The sequence below is a fragment of the Branchiostoma lanceolatum genome, chromosome 6 (genome assembly GCF_035083965.1).
Source record: "Branchiostoma lanceolatum isolate klBraLanc5 chromosome 6, klBraLanc5.hap2, whole genome shotgun sequence".
In the NCBI taxonomy this organism is placed as follows: domain Eukaryota; kingdom Metazoa; phylum Chordata; class Leptocardii; order Amphioxiformes; family Branchiostomatidae; genus Branchiostoma; species Branchiostoma lanceolatum.
The window spans coordinates 23,348,737-23,370,130 of record NC_089727.1 but is presented as its reverse complement, the minus strand read 5'-3'; the positions used below and the strand labels follow the sequence as shown (position 1 = coordinate 23,370,130).

At 44.5% G+C, this 21,394-nt stretch overlaps 1 protein-coding gene across 1 annotated transcript; it reads right to left on the bottom strand.

Moving 5' to 3' along the window:
* Positions 1 to 2,199: 2,199 nt before the first annotated feature.
* Positions 2,200 to 21,031, bottom strand: LOC136437079 (fibropellin-1-like). Its single transcript, XM_066431547.1, has 10 exons — positions 20,912 to 21,031; positions 19,824 to 19,946; positions 19,607 to 19,729; positions 19,305 to 19,418; positions 18,910 to 19,134; positions 18,478 to 18,606; positions 5,324 to 5,440; positions 4,879 to 4,992; positions 4,580 to 4,657; positions 2,200 to 3,910 (listed from the first exon to the last, which is right to left on the bottom strand). Exons 2-10 carry the CDS (start codon positions 19,921 to 19,923, stop codon positions 3,801 to 3,803), a joined length of 1,110 nt encoding a protein of 369 aa, XP_066287644.1. The 5' UTR covers positions 19,924 to 19,946; positions 20,912 to 21,031; the 3' UTR covers positions 2,200 to 3,800.
* Positions 21,032 to 21,394: the final 363 nt, after the last annotated feature.

Sequence of the window (21,394 nt, the reverse complement as noted above, 5' to 3'; positions counted from 1 at the left end):
TATTTTGCTTCCGTTCTTACATGATTCATGGTATTCAAGTTTGGAAATGTAGGTACATGTAGCTTGTTTTATTTTGCCCCCTTGTTGTTTTTTTCCGCCTGGGCGCAGTAAATTTGAAATCTGTAGAGGATGACATCCAGAATTTATAATTTTGCTGTGGCCTAATATATTATCGTTCCAGCTACCGAGGCCCTCCAAGTTAGTCTCCAACCAGACCCAATGGATTGCAAAGACCGTATCCAACTGGAAGAAGGAGCTTGTAATGCAATCCAAGGTCTGGAACAAGTCGGTCTGAACAAAGGCTATTAACATCTAATTGTTACCTAATCAAACTGTGCTTCTGTAAGTGAGTTTATTACTCTCTGTCCGCACGGGCGTGCGGCGCCATGCCGGGCTGTCACGGGTCGGCTGCGCACCGTCTGACACCTCCAGACCGCGACTGAGAGGTCGTCCACTTCAGTTTGATGCCACAAACATCGCCGATGGGTGAAAGAAACTGCTATTGTGAGAGCTTTTTACTAGGCTCAACCAAAAATCTCCTTGGCTCAACCAAGGCGCGAACCTCCCACTGGGACGTGCGCGGGTGACTGGGCGGCTTGTCCCAGAAATCGGTCATAAAAAGATTAGTACCCCGGACATTCGTACGGCTGTTAGCATTACAACGAGGAGGGGCAGCGGCACCTTTATTGAATAGAAATGCTCCGCCCTGTTTGAGTTATAGCAGATCTTGGGTTGCGAAACGTACTTCCTCTGCCAGTTTGATACGGTCTTTATGCAACCTATAGATCTGCTTGGAGATTACTCCAAGTTACCATTTTTAAAATGTTGGAATTAATGAAATGTTTTTCTTTGAAGCCACAGTTCCTCTAGGGACTATCGTCAACCAGATGGTCCTGACGTCGTACCTGATAGGGAAACACTACTTCTTCCAGCCACCTAAAGAACGCAACAACGAACCTGTCTTCAGTTTAGTCTTCATACGAGGTCAAAGTTGGGAATTCCTCCCACCCTATCATCGCCACCTAGCGCCCGGCAGGGGAACTGCAGTCACTGAGAAATTGTCCTTCCTTGGTAACACGTCTTGGTTGACCATGGAAGAAATTAGAGATTCCTCCAGCAATGATCTGATGGCTAAGGGAATCATTCAAAGAATCAATGTTTCAGCTACCACACGCAAACCAGAGCCGCTTCCTGATTGGCTCAAGGAGAGGTATACCTATCTGACGTCAACAGTACCACGCCCACCAACGGTCCAATCCTTTGATGTGCCGACCCACATCAAGTGCTTCCGATATTCCATAGTTGTGGCTCCAAGTGACACCGACAGTAATCATCACACCAATCAGGCCCCCTACATCTGGTACTGCATGGACTGCGCGACTCTTGGAGCCAGGAGTGGGGCGTATTCTGTCATGAGTGGAGACCTTGCCAAGTATAACCTGAAGATGTTGGAGGTGTTATACCAGAACGAATCACTAGAGGGCGACATACTGGACATTGAATCATGGGAAGACCAGGATAGTCCTGACACACTGAGGTTCCAGGTTAAGAAAGGAAATGAAAACATCACGCAATTAACGATGCAGTTTTACCTACAAACTGTTTAAGATGTGAACATACATTGTATGAGACAAATGATTGAGTTTAAGGGGATGAGGGCCTAGCTTTCGTAGAATTTTCATTGTTATCTCCATGAAAAATGGAGATATTGTTTTGGGTGTGTCTGTCTGTTTGTCTGTTTGTGTTTCCGCACCACTCCAGTCAGCATACAAATGTAACTCAAGAGCCTCTTGATGGATTACAATGATTTTTGGTATGTGGGCAGGTGTTGTGAAGCCAAAATTCAAGGTCGATTTTGGGCCCCCTGGTATGTGACCTTGGTACTGCAGCAGAACTTCAATTTTTGTATCTTTTGACCTGGATGTGCTGTGGACTTAATTTTTGGGTGGCAGATAGCTTGTGATGTAATAAAGAAGTGGTGTAGATTTGGGCCCCCTAGTAGCTTCCTCTGGAACTGCAGGGGCGTTTTTGTGAAAATCTAACTGAACAAAGGAACGACGGATTTCCATGATATCTAGTATGTAGGTAGCTTAGATAGAGATTTACACAATGAAATGCAAATTATTCTAATTTTGACTTAATTTGCATAGCTAATGAGAAAAATCTATATTTGCAGTGTTTCCCATCATCAGACTCAAATACATGTAACATATGTAGTTTATGGAAAGTTGAGCATCACAGATACCAATTATTCAAATAAATTCCCAATTTGCATAATTAATGCAAAAACACCATAATTCATCTAATAGGAAAATTATAGGACTGTCAATATTGCAGCATGTGTAAGTTAGACCAAGCATGTATTATGCAAATGTGTAAGTCATTTGCACGAATAGAATTGTTCATGGAGATATGAGGTCGTGGAACTCTTGTTACTATGATGATGACACAGAATCTTCTATGTTATATGATTTTATGTTAGGCCACACCAACTTAATCTTAAGGATGACATCCGCGCGCGCATTGATTTTCGCCTGTTGTCAACACACAAAAAAATCACCTCCTCCAAGGCTACACGGAACTCCGGAACTTGCTGACCTAGATTGCCGCAAAAGGCTAGCATTGTGCCGGCTTATCGGAAAACTGGGGCGTAATTGTGGATTGGTATGCCATCGATGTTGGCTAGGGGGATTTTGCGTTTGCACAGTTGTACGAGAGGATCGCGGCGGCCAGCGAGTATCGCCCAGACAATTTCAAACACGACCTATCCAGAGTGACTCTGACACGTTTCTTTTGCAATAATGAGAGACATGGGAGAGGAATTGAGGGATTGGCAGAGGTCTCACAGTGAGATTTGTGAGCGTAAACCATGGAATGCTTAATATGGAGTTCAATGTCATGTATGTTGAAACTGCCCTTATGGGTGTATATGAGTATTCTCATCACAGTCATATATCATCTACAGTCCTTGGAGCCAAATACCTTCTAATAGTATACTTCTTTGGTCGTTCTTGTCAACATATTAAAAATCAATCACTTGCGCTGAGTCTGCTATTATGAACAAGACACCCTACATGTACCTCCAACAAATAAACTGTGTTCTGTGGTTCAATTCGCAATACCAGCTTTGTACTAGTAGTCCTGTGGTTTAGCAGTATTTTTTTTTTTTGCTGGATTTTCTTTTTTTTTCGCCCGCGCGCATTAGTTTTGGGGTCTCCAGAGGATTTCATCCATAAAATCAAGTTGGTGCAGCCTTATATAATATAAGGCTCCTTTTCCGCATTATATAATGTGAGATTCATGTAGATGATACATATTGGCCATTTTGTATTATTGATCATGATATCTGATATAATAAACAATTTTTAGCTCAAAGGCGTATCGGATGTTTTCTTTTTGCAAAAAGTATCCGACCAGTTCTTCAAATAGATTTAGCTAGTTTTGCACAAGTATCACTGATCAGGTATACTATGCAGGACTGTCAACCCGCAAATACAAAACTCTCCTCCTAATATCTGCTTAGAGAACAGCCTACATCACCGTGATAACAAGGCAGGAACTCAACGACAACAAGCTGAAAACATTATATTTGAAGACATCTTTATACATCAGGCAAACATTGATGTCCTGTAACAGCTGTTTGCTTGGACTTTCATAACATATTTCAATCGTTGAAATCAATCTAAGGTTACATCCTGACCACTGTTCAATACGAGCAAATTAAATTTCCTAATCTTAGACTTAAGATGATCTCATTATACGAAAACACACCACTAATATTGGGATGATGCAGAAATGTGTCAGTTTGAGATGCAGGAGAATCCAGTTGGACCGTCCTCAGTACAGTTCCACCCGGGCCCGCATGGGGACGCAGTGCAGTATGTAGTCCCGGATGCAAGTTTCACAGGCGCTGGTGAAAAGGGGAGAGGTACATGCATTAGGATCCCCAAGCACTTATCTCACTTTATTTATTCCACTTTCAATTCATTGGGATTAACAAAACGTTTCGTACACATGATCGCACTACCGCTCCTCTTTGAAGTTCATTCCCAACTGCAAATAGATGTCACTAATATAATGGGGTGTAACAAGCAGCTGCCCCGTTTCAGCCAGGTGCTCTCAAACCAGTAATTGACTAAAGGCAGGGAAAGATTAGACAAGAAATCAAAGACATCATCCCTCCGTGAAATATAATCTAATATGCCTCATTTTACTGTTGTTAATTGATTATGCAAATACTGTTTTCATCAACATTACATGTGCTGATGATGACATGTGTCCATTGATCACTTCTTGTCACTCAGTGTTGAATGTGAGTAGCATAAATTAAATATAATACTGCGACAAGTAAAACACATTGCTCTCTTATCGAGCACATGACCTGAAATGTCTGTCAGTTGTAACACAAGCTAAGATTGATAAATTACTAATTCTGACCAAGAAGATTATTATTGTTCTGACATCTCTGAACTCTTCTCGTCATTACAATGAAGGTAAGGGACAGCATATGGAAATGCACGGTGCGAAAACAGAAAGACAGACAAATAAACGTACAATGTGTAGACTAGAATGATCTTACCATCACAATGGAAACCCTCCACCTGGTCGACACAGACCCACTGTGGGGGGCAAGGGTTCATGTCGCAATAGTTGATATCTAAACCCAGAAAACAATTCTTCGTCAGTTAAGATATGGTGATCCTGGCGCAGTATACTAGTATATGATACATGTAGTGGTAATTCAAATTCATTTTTCCCCCATATGAAAAGAGCCGAAGACGATTTGTAAAACGCATAAAATCATTACTACTTCCTCTGAACATTTGAAGGAAGCATATTATGCAAGGAGGTCATCCTAGAGTTTAAATCAAAGCGTACCGTTTTCACAAAGATCTCCGTAGTAACCACGACGACAGTCACAGCTGAAGGAGTTGACGTGGTCAAGGCACCTCCCTCCATTTTGGCATGGATTAGATGCACACTCATCCATGTCTGGGAAACATCGTCAGGAAAAGGCGTGAGTAACGGGATATTGTAGCCAGGAATCCAGTCTTGGTACTATGATAGTTCAGCTTTCAATAGTCGCTGCCCCACCGACCAAAGCTAAGGAGACTGGATTCAAGGCTAGGGATTGTCAACTTTGAAAAAAAGACGAGAAATCGAATGGAGACACGTAACATAACCCGACGCCTCCTGATTCTTTACCGTCAAATTTTGATAAATCCTTCGCATTTTTATGACTCACATGGCCGCGTCACCTGTTGTTATTCACGTGTAAATCGAACGACGCATAAACAAAAAAAACGTTGCTGATAATCGGTACCTGTCTCACAGAAAACGCCCGTGAATCCTGGATGACAGTCACACATGGTGGTATTACTAAAGCAAGAGGAACAATTCCCCCCGTTCTGGCACACATGTGGATGGCATGGAACGATAGCTGTTCGTGAATAAATGGACAAGTCATCATGTTAAAGGCTGTTAATGAAGCGAATCATTCTAATATTTACATTGAAAACTAATATTGCATTTTTTCCCTTATTCGTCCCTTATGTTCGTAACTTAAATTGAATATTTTTTGGTTTCTGTTATCTATTTAGTGGGTTATGATATCAATGATTATTTACAAAAATAATTTCAAAGATATTTCCATCATCTCTTATCAATATTTTGATTTGATTTGTCAAAATGTTACTAACCTAAGAACTAAGTTAGATCAAGGAGACCAAGATCAAGGAGGTTCAAGATCAAGGAGGTTAAAGGTTAGATGTACGAAGATCTGGATCAAGCCATTATGGCTTATTTTCTACCCTCAGGACGTTTTTCGTAACCGGGTGCCGCGAAACCCCCATTTGGTGCGTATTTGGGGTTGAAAACTATGGCGAAACCGTAGAAAACCCGGTGGAAAATTGGTCAACTTTGACTTGAAAAATCTCGTTTCTCACAAATGTCTGATTCCTCTGATGCACTGTAGGAAATTAGTCAACTTGTCACGATAACGGAAACACCTTTATATGTTTGATCTGACCTATTTTGACTGCACTATTGATTTTTTTCCCTGACCATATCTTGACACTCAAAACGGCGCGTATCACCCGTCAAGACCGTCATCCAGCCGGCCAGACCGACGGACCCGTCAGCGCTTAACACAACACGTGTCTCGCGGGCGGACTACAACACCGGGCGGACTACAACATCGTTTGCAGAAGACTCCTTACATCATCTACAGAGGACGGTCATACAAACTTCTGATATAATCATGGTAGCTTTTGTTATTGGCAAAATTGAGGTAAAATTTGCAACTTTTGTATCACGCGTACATACATGATCCTTTGATGTTACCCGACACCATGGGAAAGTGTCACCATGAAGTTTGTTGCCAGGCCTGAATTGTTAGATGTGATAGAAATGTTAGATGATGTCAGACAGTATTGTCATTTATATTGATGTGATAGAAATGTTAGATGATGTCAGTTATATTGATGTGATAGAAATGATATATTGATGTGATAGAAATGTTAGATGATGTCAGTTATATTGATGTGATAGAAATATTAGATGATGTCAGTTATATTGATGTGATAGAAATGTTAGATGATGTCAGTTATATTGATGTGATAGAAATGTTAGATGATGTCAGTTATATTGGTGTGATAGAAATGTTACATGATGTCAGTTTTATTGATGTGATAGAAATATTAGATGATGTCAGTTATATTGATGTGATAGAAATGTAAGATGATGTCAGTTATATTGATGTGATAGAAATGTTAGATGATGTCAGTTATATTGATGTGATAGAAATGTTAGATGATGTCAGTTATATTGATGTGATAGAAATGATATATTGATGTGATAGAAATGTTAGATGATGTCAGTTATATTGATGTGATAGAAATGTTAGATGATGTCAGTTATATTGATGTGATAGAAATGTTAGATGATGTCAGTTATATTGGTGTGATAGAAATGTTACATGATGTCAGTTTTATTGATGTGATAGAAATATTAGATGATGTCAGTTATATTGATGTGATAGAAATATTAGATGATGTCAGTTATATTGATGTGATAGAAATGTTAGATGATGTCAGTTATATTGGTGTGATAGAAATGTTAGATGATGTCAGTTGTATTGATGTGATAGAAATATTAGATGATGTCAGTTATATTGATGTGATAGAAATGTTAGATGATGTCAGTTATATTGATGTGATAGAAATGTTAGATGATGTCAGTTATATTGGTGTGATAGAAATGTTACATGATGTCAGTTTTATTGATGTGATAGAAATGTTAGATGATGTCAGTTATATTGATGTGATAGAAATGTTGGATGATGTCAGTTATATTGATGTGAAAGAGATGTTAGATTGAGTAACTGTAGAATTGTGGGACATTTTGAAGTTGACAGAGAAACATTCTCTTGTCTTCCACTCACACTTTGATGTGTGTACAGGTGTGTGACGGACAAGGGTACGGGACGTTCTGGTACACATTTATTGTGCTTCTCACGCGGCCGCCCATGGCTTACCCCAGGGTCGCATACCGGCAGCTGAACCTACCCAGTCTCGTCCTTCTGCAGCACTGCTTTCTATTATCATAATTATGTAGGGTACGGGAAAATTCGTGGACTGTTCTTCTACCTCTTGGTAGGGTTCCAATGAATAACACCACTCCAGTATGCACTTTCTGATGGTTTATTCCTAAGCTGGACAGACGCTCTCTTAGTCTGCCAGGAAGTCTCTTGAGGTCTTACTCTTAGGCATGCGTGTTAGTCTATATGTTAATGTTGCTAAACTAGCACACATGTTACATCTTGTTACATCCCCTTTTCTTTAGTTAAGTTCTCAGATTATACATTTCTCAACTTTTCATTTCAGATCTTATACAGTGTTATCCATATCTTTGGCCTTAGAGTTCTTTGGCACTCTTTGTGTGCTTTAGAGTTCTTGTGTTTTCATTGCAGTTCTCTCTGAGTTAGTTAATCAGTTGGTTAGTACTGTCCTCGAGTTAGTATTATGCTTCATGCAAATCTATTCGCGTACGTAATCCTTCAGGTGGGCTGGTGGTCTCACTGTTCGACCGGATCGCGTTGTTGTTTGCTGTTCAGCGGCACCTTCTACAGTCGGCTCTGCTGCAGGTGTCGTTGCCATTGTTGTTTCAGCCGGAGTGTGGTTCTCAATCTCCATGCCGTCTGCAACTGTTGGTGTTTCTTTTGATTGTCGTAGGTGTCTTCTGTTACGACGATATTTTCCACCATCTTCTGTCTCCACTTCGTATGATCTTCCGCCAAGATCTGCTACAACTTTTCCGCGCTTCCACTGGTTTGTTCTGTGCGTGTTGGGTTCACATCGAACTGTATCTCCAACGTTTAGAGGTGGCATGTCTCTAGCTCCTCTATTGTAGTACTTCCGTTGCCTCTGTTTTGCTTGGTGGAGCTTGCGTGGAATGTTGCTCTGAACTTTCGGTTCTAGTAGGGTCGTCTTCATCGGCAGGGTAGTCTTCGTCCTTCTGCTAAAGAGACGTTGGGCCGGACTACTTCCGATCTCTTGAGTTGGCGTGTTGCGAAAGTCCAGCAGCGCTAGGTACGGGTCGGCCTGCGCTAGTTTTGCCTTTTCCATGAGCCGTTTTGCCGTCTTCACAGCGTTCTCCACCTTTCCGTTACTCTGCGGGTAACCTGGTGATGACGTTTGATGTTGAAAGTTCCACTCTTGTGCAAACTTGTCAAACTCTGAGGACGTGAACTGCGGTCCGTTGTCTGTCATCACTATGTCAGGTATGCCATGCCTGGCAAACTGCATCTTCAGCTTCCTGACGATGGTGGTGGCTCTTGTGTCTGTTTCGCATGTGTCAATCTCAAAGTAGTTGGAGTAGTAATCTACCGTGATGACGTATTCTCTGCCATGTAGGGTGAAAAGGTCGATGCCTACCTTTTCCCATGGGCGCTGTGTAACTGGGTGTGGAATCAGGGTTTCCTTTTGCTGTCTGATTCCCATCGCCTGGCACACGTCACACTTTTCCACAAAATCCTTGACCTGGGCACTCATACCAGGCCAGTAAATGCATTCCTTTGCATGCCTGAGGGACGCGTCAGTCCCCATGTGTGATGCGTGTAGTCGCTTCAACATGTCGTATCTCAGTGTCTTCGGGACGACTGCGCACTGGCCCTTGAACAATGTTCCATTCTGGAATGTCAGTTGATCTCTGACGTGGAAGTAGGGTACCATGCTTGCTGGTAGTTTTCCTTTCTCAGGAAAACCGTCCCGAATGTACTGTTTCAGTTTCTGCATCTCTTGGTCATTCTCTGTGTGCCGTTGAATGTCTTCTATCGTTGGACTTGACATGATCAGCTCGTCGACCATGTTGACTTGTTCAGTCTCCAACTCGGTCTTGCTTCTCTTCTCTTCTAGCGGTAAGTAGGCACGACTGAGAGTATCCGCCAAGTACAACTCACTTCCTGGCTTGTATGCTATTGTGACGTTGTACTGCTGTAGACGCATCAGCATGCGTTGCAACCGCCTAGGGGCTGCGTGGAGAGGTTTTAGGACAATCATTTCCAGTGGTTTGTGATCGGTCTGTACCTTCACCTCTCTGCCATAGGTGTATTGGTGAAATCTCTCTAAACCAAAGACTACACCTAGCATTTCTTTTTCTATCTGGGCGTATCTTGTCTCAGCATCGGTTAATGCTCGGCTGGCATACGCCACAGGCTGGCCATTTTGCATGATGGCCGCTCCCAACCCCGTGCTTGATGCATCAGTCTGGAGAGTCAACTCCTCGGTTGGGTCGTAGTACTTCAGCACTGGTGCCGTGGATACCAACTCCTTCAGGGTCTCCAGTATCTTCTCGTGTGCGTCCAGCCACTCAAACTCGCTGTCTTTCACAGTCAGCTTCCTCAAAGGCTCACACACGTCGCTGAGCTTTGGCAGAAACTTGGCCAGGTATGTCACGAAGCCAATCAGCCGTTGTACTGCTTGGGGGTCCGTTGGTCGGGGCATCTTAGCTATTGCCGCGACCTTGCCAGGATCCAGTTTCAATCCCTGGCTTGTGATGAGATGACCATGGAATGGAACCTCTTGCATCCGGAGCTTGATCTTGTCTTGATTCAACTTCAGATTGCGCTCCCTACACCTCTGCATGAGGGTTCTCAGGTTCCTGTCATGATCTGTGGTGGCTTCTGCCAGGGTTTCTTCTTCTCCCCAGACCAAGATGTCATCCACCACGGGCTTCACGCCTGCTAGACCTTCTAGTGCCTGGTCTAGGCGTCTCTGAAATTCCTCAGGGGACGACTTGATCCCAAAGGGGAGGCGTTTCCACTTGAACCATCCCTGGGGAGTGTTGAACGTTGTCAGCAATGAGCTCTCTTCGTCCAAAACTACCTGCCAGTAGCCATTCTTGGCGTCAAGGACACTGAACACCTTTGCTTTCCGCAGCTCTGGCGTCAGGTCATCAATTGTCGGAGCAGGGTAGTGACTCCTTTTCAAGGCCTCGTTCAGGTCCCTAGGGTCAATGCAGATCCTCAGTTTTCCAGACGGTTTGCTCACTGTGACTAAGCTAGACACCCAAGGCGTCGGTGTCGTCACTGGTTCAATCACCCCTTCTTCCGTCATGTCGTCCAGTGCTCTCTTGAGTTGCTCCTTTATGGACACTGGTACTCGTCTTGGGGGATGAATCCTAGGCTTGATGCTCTCATCGACTTCTAGGTGGCATACACCTGGTAGACATCCAAGGCCGGTGAATACATCCTTGTATTCCTCGATCAGGCCCTCTCGCGTTATAGGCTTGTCCAACCTGCTTCCGTTGGACTGTACCACTTGTATTTTGTTGTAGTGCACCGTCACGATGCCCATTTGCTGGATGGATCTGCTACCCAATAGTGGTGTACCGTCGCCGTCTACTACCACGAATTTTGCACAATACTTCTTCTTTGTTCTTGGGTTGATCATCTTCAGCATGGTTTCACCATCTGACTTGATTGATGTATCATTGTACATGGTCAGTGTTCTTTGATTGTTGTCCACTTGGTAGGAAATGTTGCTCTTCTTCAACACTTTCCTCGGCATGACGTTGCAGGTGGCGCCAAGGTCTAGCTGGAATCTCACACTCTTTCCCTCGACCTTCATTGTGGCATACACCTGTTTGGCGTATGAGTTTGCATTCACTCCATACGCATACGCATTCTCTGGACTTGGCCTCTCTTCATTGATCGTCATCAAGAAGTCTCTGTGGTCTTCATCTTCCACTGCATGTACAGCTGTCCTCTTCTTGTACTGTCCTGGTGCCTTTCCCATTCTTCTGGGCTGCTTCTGGTCTGCACTTTTGCATGCTCTTGCAAAGTGGTTTGGTTTCCCACACGCCGAGCACTCTTTCCCATAGGCAGGGCATGCATCTCTTCCCGGAGGGTGTTTCTTGGCACAATAACTGCAGCTTCCAGCGGAGGATGTCTTCCACGTCTGTGGAACTGCTTGTTTCGTTGCCCTGGCTTTGCCTGGCTTGTAGGCACCTCTGCGTGCATAGTGGACTGTGTCATGATCAGTCTCAGTACTGTTCTGTATTGCCTTCATGTGTTGATTCGTGGTCTCACTTGTCTTGCAGTCATCTATGGCTGCTTGAAGGGTGAGGTTTCTCTGTTTGAGCAGTTTCATTCTGACCTTGCTGTCCCGGATCCCGAGGACTATTCTGTCTCTAAGCATCTGGTCTTTTAAGTCTCCATAGTCACAAGTGGATATCAGCTTCCGCAGTCGGGCTACGTAAGCCTCTATCTTCTCACCTGCGGCCTGATCGCATTTGTTAAACTTGTATCGCTCATAGACTGTGTTTCTCAATGGCTTGAAGTGTTTGTCAAGCGCAGTGATTATCTTTGCAGGGTCTGGTGGTATGTCCAGATTCTTCAAAATATCTAGGCAGTCTCTGCCCATCACCGTCTTCAAGGTTGCTGACCTGATCACGGCTGTTTTCTTGCTTGTCTCCGTCGCTATTTCATAGCTATTCCAGTCTTCTTTGAAGGTTTCCCAATTCTCTGCCACATCCCCTGTCAGTTCTAATGGTCGCGGGACGGGTAGAAAGCCCTTTTCTGCCATCACTCTAGTTCAAAAGGTCTGTTCTGTGTGTCAAAGCTCTGGTCTGTGACCTACCGCCATCTTTGTTGTTATCCTGTCACTTCATTAGCTGTTAACAAGACACTGATGGATGCTTTGTCCTAGCACCTTTGACCTAGGGTCTACCTTGTTAGGGAATTACTCCTGTCAACCTCAAGACTGTGGGCCTCTTGTGTTCTTCAGTTACACTGACTGTCCGAAATCTAGGACGCTTTTGTCTAGGGAGATCCAACTGAGACACTCTGGAATTTTGTCTGGAATCTTGTCTGGCTTCTCATGAAAATTCTAAAGAATATACTCCATGCAGTTCGCCAAACTTCAGTTTCTCTAGAAAGACTTCAAAGTAAGATACGACTTACAGTTGCATCTTCTGTTCAACTTGAAGACTTGTTCTTCTGGACTTCCTCTGTCCGTGTTCCAGTCGAAGGCTTCTTTTTCCTTCTTTCTACGAACTTGTGGTTCGTATTCACCTCGTCAGGACTCTTGTGAGATTAAACTTCTTGACACCATGTAACACGTCCTGTCTCGTCGTGGACTGTTCTTCTACCTCTTGGTAGGGTTCCAATGAATAACACCACTCCAGTATGCACTTTCTGATGGTTTATTCCTAAGCTGGACAGACGCTCTCTTAGTCTGCCAGGAAGTCTCTTGAGGTCTTACTCTTAGGCATGCGTGTTAGTCTATATGTTAATGTTGCTAAACTAGCACACATGTTACATCTTGTTACAGGGGCGGCCACGGATTTTACTTGTCCCCGATGCTGTGCGGTTTTTAAGTAGATTTTAACGTGTTTTGATGTCGCTTCTGGTGTTTTATTCGTCTGATATGGTGCATAACATACTGGGATTACTCTGGACTGTCTACGTTGACTGTTGAGTCCCCATGCAACTGTCGCAAGCCGTTTCGCCATAGTGTGGTGACCGACTCCCCAGTAATGGCGACCCTGCTGAAATACACCCAGGAATTCCTACGAGCGTGTCGATCTGCAACAAAGCCGCTCTTATCACAGGAAAGGCACCTGTTGAAGGACATGGGAATACTCAGGAGATCCAACAGACCCAGAGGCTGTAAAGCAGGTAGAAACCGTATTCGCCTAATTGAAACTGTAACTAATATTAGGCCACCGTGTTACTCTCAAGCTATTCCCTTGATATGCAAATCCGTGGGTAATGTGCTTATCAAGCCGGTGTACCGACACATTCCTGAAAGGCCGAGGACACTCCGTCATTTACAGTGTAAACGCCTTACTCGTCCTGAAAGAAGGAACGTCCTCGTTCCCCGTATGTTTTTATGTAACCCCCGTTCATTAGTGAACAAACTCGACGAGTTTCATGTCACACTGTCACACCACTCTGTCGACATCGGTGTTGTCTCAGAAACTTGGATGTCAAACTCCCTCCCGCTGTGCGCTATCGGACTGGATGGCTTCAACTTGTACTCAAGACACAGAACAGACAGAAGAGGAGGAGGGGTAGCTGTGTATGTCAAAGATCAGATACCTTCGAGGCAGTTGACGGAATACCCAGTACCCGACAATGTTGAAGTTGTATGGGTTTGGGCAAGACCTCACCGTCTTCCAAGACCATTGTCAGCCATCGTTGTCTGTGGAATATACTCACCCCCCAACTCACCCCACCAGGACTTATTGATCAACCGCCTGGTAACGGTTTGTGATGACCTTCGTGCCAAATACCCCGATATTGGCCTTGCTCTCCTTGGAGACTTCAACAGAACGGACATTTCGGAGCTCTGCAGCGGAGGTCTCCTGGCACAAGTGGTCAAGAACAAAACAAGAGGGGATGCGGTATTGGACTTGATTATAACAAACATGAAAGACATCTACGAGCGCCCAACTATCCTCCCGCCAGTGGGTCTCAGCGATCACTCGTCAGTCCTTTGGACCCCTGTTGTGAAATCCGCTGACAACAAGACCACGAAGAAGATTGTTCGACGGATGGGTGAATCTGAAATGCATGAGTTTGGGAAGTGGATTACGTCCCATGACTGGTCTGAGGTGTATGAAGCAGAAGGGGTACCTGCAAAGGCGAATGCATTCCACGCGATGCTAGAAAGCGCTGTAGACACCTTCTTTCCGCCCAAAGTCTTCAAAACCCACCAGACTGACAAACCGTGGATTACCTCTCACATTAAACACCTGATCAGCTTAAAGCTTACCTGAAATGAAATCTCCTGAAATTTCCTCTATCATTCATGTAAAAATTCAATCTTTTCTGAAAACATCTATGTAATCTTTAAATCAGTTCTCCGGCAAGAACTTGCTGAAACGGCGACCTAAAAATGTGTACTTCGTGCTCTTTGGTGGGACTAATTAGGAACAGGGTGTGAGGTCACAACTATGAGTCCCGTGTAGCTAATATGGCTGCCTGTTGGAATAACACATGTTTGATGGTCTCATATCTTATAAAGGAAACATAATTCAGAGACAAAACTCGGTCTGTCAAAAGAACACATATTTTACTTCTATTAGAAAAAATTGTATCGAATTCACATTACCAATAAATACTTAACAGGCCCTTGAAATTTATTCCATTCCGATGCGATTGGATAACGCAAGCCGCCACCAAGCGGAAGAAAGTTCACTACTTTAACGTACAAATTACTGTACAATAGCGGGTACAAACAGTCATATCCTCTACTATATGCCAACTATAGCATCAACTTGCATTAGCTTGAGGTACGGTGTCCATACTGTGCATTAATGTCAAGATACATTTGGCTGTGGAAGCCGCAGAAATTTGTGTCTCGATCGTACGGTCCAAAGCTTCGGTCACGCGCGTTGTTTGCATGGTGCACAGTGTCAACTACGTAGAATTTACAACGGTTGGCATAAGAAATGCGAGTCAAAGTACATTCCACTCAAAAGTATGTGTGTTTGTTCACAAACATGTGCTTTCATATTGGGTAGACAGTTCGTGGCCAACTGTCCTTGAAATTGAGAAAACAGACAGAAAATTTCGTGATAGGAAATCTACTTGAGTGGCGTCCGCGGCCATTTTTTCTGTTATTGTGTAAGCCTGGCGTGTTGCCAGAAGCAGACGAACTGCCCCAAAACGTTTTCTCTGACTTCTCTACTTGGACCGGTCCTCCCAGACGCCGTGGCCGTCTTTAGCAACAGCAAGAAACCCTCGGAAACGTCGCCATCGGACTTACCGGGCTGTTCTCGGTGCGTGTTCGGGAGGAGACTGCTGCTATCGCGGTTCAGTGGCGCGGTGAAATCGGACCCACCGCCCGGGTGAGTGGCCGAGTCAGGGAGACATTCCTCCGAAACCTGCTGCCGGACAGCCCAACAAGCTTCCCGCAGACTTTCCCGGGCCTGTAGCTGCCGCTTGGACGAAAGATTCCGCCTGGAAAAGCTTGTTGGTGCCGGGCGTGTGATCGTGCCGTCCGCGGCGGTGGTTATAACGGGACCTGACCTGGCGGGCGGCTTGAGCTGCCCGGCCCTCCCGCGCGAAGGCCCTTGAGATCAGTACAACTTTGTTTTCGGAGACAAACTGATTCTAACACCTCCCGAATCTGTGGAGAGATATCCCTGCCGCTAGTGGACTGACCATTTTTATAGCCGACACCATTTGGCCCTCTTGATACACTAATAAATACTGTCCGTCGCTAGTATTATTAGGTCTAAAAGTTGTAAAAGGCGCCATTGTAGTGAACTGCACTCATAGTTGTGACGTCATGCATATCATTTGCATCTCATTTGCATTCCCTCTCAGATGCATAAAAACACACTATTTGAGGACGTTTTAACATAACTTCCCGACAGAATCATCACATGAAAAATATCCCAATCCAACCAGGAGGTAAAGGACCCCTAGAATCGTCAGAAAATCATAGAAAATAAAGAATTTGAAACCCGTTTCAGGTAAGCTTTAAGGCAGAGGGCATTCCACAGTCAACGCCCACTTGTTTGGAAATTCTACCGGAACTTAACTCAACGAACACTGTCCACTGCAAGGAAAAACTACTATGCAGACCGGGTTAGCAGACTGAAGTCTGCAAATCCGCGTCACTGGCACCAAGAAGTAATGAACATGGCAAATATGAAGAAAACTAACTGTAACATAGTGATCCCTGGCATGGAAGCTGACGACACTAGTATTGCTAATTCAATCAACAACAAGTTTTCCGAAGTGTCGAATGCCCTTCCTCGGCTAGACACTTCCTTGCTGCCGTCCTTCCTACCTTCTCCTCAACAGCTACCCACACTCCAGGTCTGGCAGGTATACCAACGTCTCCGAGTGGTCAAGGTCAACAAAGCTCCTGGCCCTGATAATATCCCTCTCAAGCTGTTAAAGGAGTTCGCCTGTGAGCTCAGCACACCTCTCTGTCATATTCTCAATGCCTCCTTTGCCACCGGCACAGTCCCCAACCAGTGGAAAGAGGCAATTGTTGTGCCCGTTCCAAAGTCTCAGCCGGCTAGCATTGAACAGCTCAGACCTATTTCACTAACCTGCCAATTTGCAAAGATTGCAGAGTTCTTTGCTTGCGAGTGGATCTCGAAAGACATTCATTTCGACACAAGGCAATTCGGCAGCCTTAAAGGCCGTTCTACCGTCCACGCGCTCGTAAGTCTGGTTGACAGACTATACCAGGGCGCAGACAACCCTGGAACCATCAGTACCATCGTGGCCACGGACTTCTCGAAGGCCTTCGACCGTGTCCATCACAATACTGTGATAGCCAAGCTGCTAGACAAGGGACTGAGACCAGAACTAGTACCGTGGGTCTGTGACTTCATCACTGCAAGGAAACAGCGTGTTAGGTACAGAGGATCACTCTCCAACTGGCAGACGCTCACTTGTGGAGTTGCTCAAGGCACTTTACTTGGCCCAATCCTCTTCCTGGTTCTGATTGATGACGCTGCAACTGGCGCACTCAGTTTTGCTTTGAAATATGTGGATGATATGAACTTCCTAGAAACAAGAACTCTCCATACCCCCTCCTGTCTGCAAAATGACCTAGACGAGCTAAATTCTTGGACAAGTAATAACCACATGCTTTTAAATGGTACCAAGTGTCTAGCAATGCACATTACGTTCTGCAGGAACCCGCCACCGTTCCCTACATTACAAATCAACTCCTCAACTCTGTCTGCTGTACCTTGTTTGAAAATACTTGGTCTCCGCATTCAGAAAGACCTTCGTTGGAATGAACAAGTCAGATACATGTCAGCACAAGCCGCGAGAAAACTGTTCATTCTCAAGCGACTCAGAAAGTTCAACCTCTCACCTAAAGAACTACTTACCATCTATACAGGGTACATTAGACCTCTCCTCGAATACGCCGTCCCCATTTGGAATCCCGGACTGACACATCACCAAATGGACCAGCTGGAGAGAATTCAAAGAAGAGCCTGCCGCATCATCGTCGGCAGAGACTACCCTGGATATGCGGAGGCACTGACTCAGCTGGGTCTCACCACCCTGTCTGAAAGGCGCGAGAGACTTTGTTTGAAGTTTGGCAGATCCCTGCTAGGTTCCCAATTTGAACACTGGCTACCGAGTAGAAGATCCGAAATCTCGGGTAGATGCACACGTAATGGGCACAAACTGAACATTCCTAGGGCAAATACACTGAGATTCAGTAACTCACCGATACCGTACCTCACGAAACTGCTCAACCAGTATGGTTACTGAATCTCGGTGTGTTTGCCTTGGGAGTGTTCTGTTCAGTTCAGTAACCAGTTACTAGTAACGTTATATTTTTCTGCACCATACTTGCGAATGATTTGCGAATGTTGCTAATTTTGTTGGAGAAACAATATTGTCTAGAAAGTGTTTTATGTACCGGATTTTATATATGAATATGATCATATGTACGCCGACAGCAGTTTGAAATTGTGAACGTACTGTACATTGGTCTTTTAATTCAGTGTATGTAAACTGCGAAAAGCCAATAAAATACATCTTACATCTTACATCAAGCTCTGGTACACATTTACTGTGCTTCTCACGCCGCCCATGGCTTACCCCAGGGTCGCATACCGGCAGCTCAACCTACCCAGTCGTATCCTAGTCTGCAGCACTGCATTCATCATGTAATTTTTTTTACAGTGTATAACGTTTATCTTGGCAATATTGTTCGAAGTTCATTTCATTATGTTGTATTGTAAACTTCAGGAGACGTTTTGTTTGTTCATAGGGGGGAAGAGTGTAAGAGCCCATAGTGGACTCATCCCCCCCTTCCTGATAGATATAGACTGTTCCAGTGACGTAATGGATAGACGAGGAGAGAGATGAATAAAGACCTCATGGCATGAAGATGTCCTGTCTCTGAGTGCTCCTTGAGCTATCACCGGAGATTCACCTAGGGGTGGGGAACAGGCCAGAAATGGTCCGTTACAATCATAACTTACTAGACTCGCAGATGTAGTTATGTTCCTCGGCGCAGGCGCGGTAACTCCCAGTGAAGTTGTGTTGGTAGTCAAGTAGAACACACACATCAAAGGGGCCGTAGGTATTTCCAGACATCCATGCGGCCTGGACTGTAAATGTAGAATATATCAGTAGTATATATATTATACCATATATATTCCAATTATACTTTTTATATGTTATATCATATATTATCTTATAAGTTATATTCGAATATGCAGTGCATTTAATAAAGCTGTTCCTCAAAGTCAATATCATTCACTACCTCGTAGGGACGCAGACCATTCTATAAGCTTTTAGGAACGCATGACGACATTTGGGCAAACACGTATGAGCTATCAAACTAATATCTACAACCGTGTTTTGAATTAATAATGCTATGAGGGTTTCCAATAGCTCTGTGGAAATCCTACCAGACAACAGGGACCCATCGGCGTGGAGGAGCGGCGGTAAGGGTGACTTCATGACTGTCCAATGGGAGACGCTGGTTTTCCTCTGCACGAGACTGGCAAGCAGCTGTTGCTCACTTGTCTCCCAGATGTCAACAAGCTGCCCTCCGAGGTTTCCACACGCAGTAGAGGCGTCTTTGTGGGGCAGGGAGTGGTTTGAAAGTCGATAACAAGTGTCGGCTTCTACCACTGGAAAATGATTTCCAACCTTATGTTATAACGTTATGTCCTTTCTGTGCTGTTGCTTAGCTTAGAGTTGATACGCACGGAAGTAACAAGAGCAATTCAAGTGGAATCATTTCCTACATCACATACACAAACAGTACGCAAATATACAAGCAAAGGGGTTTCAATCCTACCTGTTTCACAATTCTGCCCCATGGCTCCAGCCGGACAGTTACAGGTGTATCCAGTCAGACCATCCTCGCACGTGCCTCCGGACCAACACGGATCGCCAACGCAGAAATCTATATCTGTGATAGAACCATCAAAATTCACTCCACTCAAACTTGATTGCTTTCACTTGTGAAAATTATCTGGAAGCATTGCCAAGCTGTCTTTATCTGAAATAATAATTTTGTACTTTCCAGGGCCTAGGGGTATCCATAATCCATTAATGATGTAATCTGGTCATCCACAAGCCGCAGAGAGAACATGTTACCTGTACATGTGCCCCCATCTCCAGTGAACCCTGTGTTGCAGGTGCAGATGAAAGATCCCACTGTGTTTCCGCATGTGGCTTCTGGGTCACAGTTGTCGGTATTGGCACTACACTCGTCCACGTCTGCAACATTTAAAGCACTCATGTTTAATCTTACACTGTGTCAGTCCTCGCTTGTTTTACTTTCTGACTATAACGTACAGATTAATTTTCCCACCTGTACAGGATACTCCATCCCCAGTGTATCCTGCGTTACAAGAACACGTGAAGGACCCCGGTACGTTTGTACATGACGCCTGGACATCACAGCTGGCCATATCTAAGGTACATTGATCTATATCTGGAAAAGAGTCGAGCACTAATGACAGAGCTGTTTTATTGAGTTATATGAGGCAACGCTTACTAAGATTGCAGCGTAGTAGACAGACCAGCAATCCGCCATATATATGTTATGCTAAGACAATCCTCTCATGTCAGGCCCGCCTTTTGCATGTATTAAGCACCGACCCTGGCGCCCTGCGATCCGTCCTTCCCTCTGCGTTAGCGCTGGCCAGCCGTCCGCCAATCAGATCGACACCCTCTCCTGTTGTTGGGGCGTTACCCTTTCCCGGAGGCAGCAACGTGATTGGCTGGTGACGGCTGGACAGCGCCATTGCAGCGAGAGCTCGGGTCGCAGGGACGTTGCTTTAATGTACAAACGGCGGGCCTGGCAAGAAATGATTTGCTAGGATATCATACTAGAATTCTAGATATCAGAATTAAGACTGACTACGATGTATATGTGTTGGTTGGATAGGAATAGCCCTAGCTGTACACGTGACTCCATTGCCAGAAAAACCTGTCGCACAGGCACAGTTGAAGGAGCCCATGTTGTTCGTACATGTGGCGTGCAGATGGCAGTTATCTGTTCTATCGTGGCATTCGTCCACGTCTAGGAAAAAGATGAAAAATGTAAAGAAATCTGTGTTTCTGACATATGTAGTTAACACTTTGAAAGTGACTAGCATATCTATGGACAGGCATGATATTTACAAAGTGTATTGAACTATGTTGGAGTATGTTAACTATATCAATGACAGCCAAGCGCATCTTCCCTGGTGGATTAGATATTAGAGATTCAGGTAGATATATATTTATTGTCTATGTGTGAATTTTCGTATTTGTGTTCTGCTATAAAATTGTAATCATCACACAGTTTGTTGCCCTACGTACACAATGACAGTGCGTGTTGTAAGTCTCCCTCGAAGATCGTGCTACTAGTATGATGCCTAATTGACCAACAGTTTAAATGGAAAGAAGCTTCACCTGCACACGTGACTCCATCCCCAGTGTATCCTGTATTACAGGTACATGTGAAGGACCCTGCAGTGTTGGTACATATGGCCTCGGTATCACAGTTGTTGGTACCGGAGCTGCACTCGCCTACGTCTGAAACAGATTTCAGATATGACTGGAATATCGTTGTGTGGATGAAATTATCCGATTATGTTTTATTTACTTATGTTTTATTCAGTGATTCATTCTGCACAGCTACCTACCTGTACATGTTTCCCCATCTCCTGAGAACCCTGAGTTACAGGAACAAGTGAACGATCCCGCGCTGTTCGTGCATGTGGCCTGTTGGTGGCAGCTATGGGTGTTGGCATCACACTCGTTCACATCTAGAAGGGTGAGAGAATCTGTGCGATTGAACCAGTCTCATTAACGCAACTAGAACATACTGAACACACTGATAACGTTACAGAGTGTACCACGTAGATGCACGACTGAAATGTTTCAGGTACAGAT

Coding starts and splice junctions, on each gene's coding strand:
- LOC136437079 (XM_066431547.1), bottom strand. CDS start 19,923: ATGGCCAGCTGTGATGTCCAGGCGTCATGTACAAACGTACCGGGGTCC. Junction 19,135..19,304: donor GGGGCAGAATTGTGAAACAG/GTAGGATTGAAA, acceptor ATCATTTTCCAG/TGGTAGAAGCCGACACTTGT. Junction 4,993..5,323: donor GGGCGTTTTCTGTGAGACAG/GTACCGATTATC, acceptor GATGTTTCCCAG/ACATGGATGAGTGTGCATCT.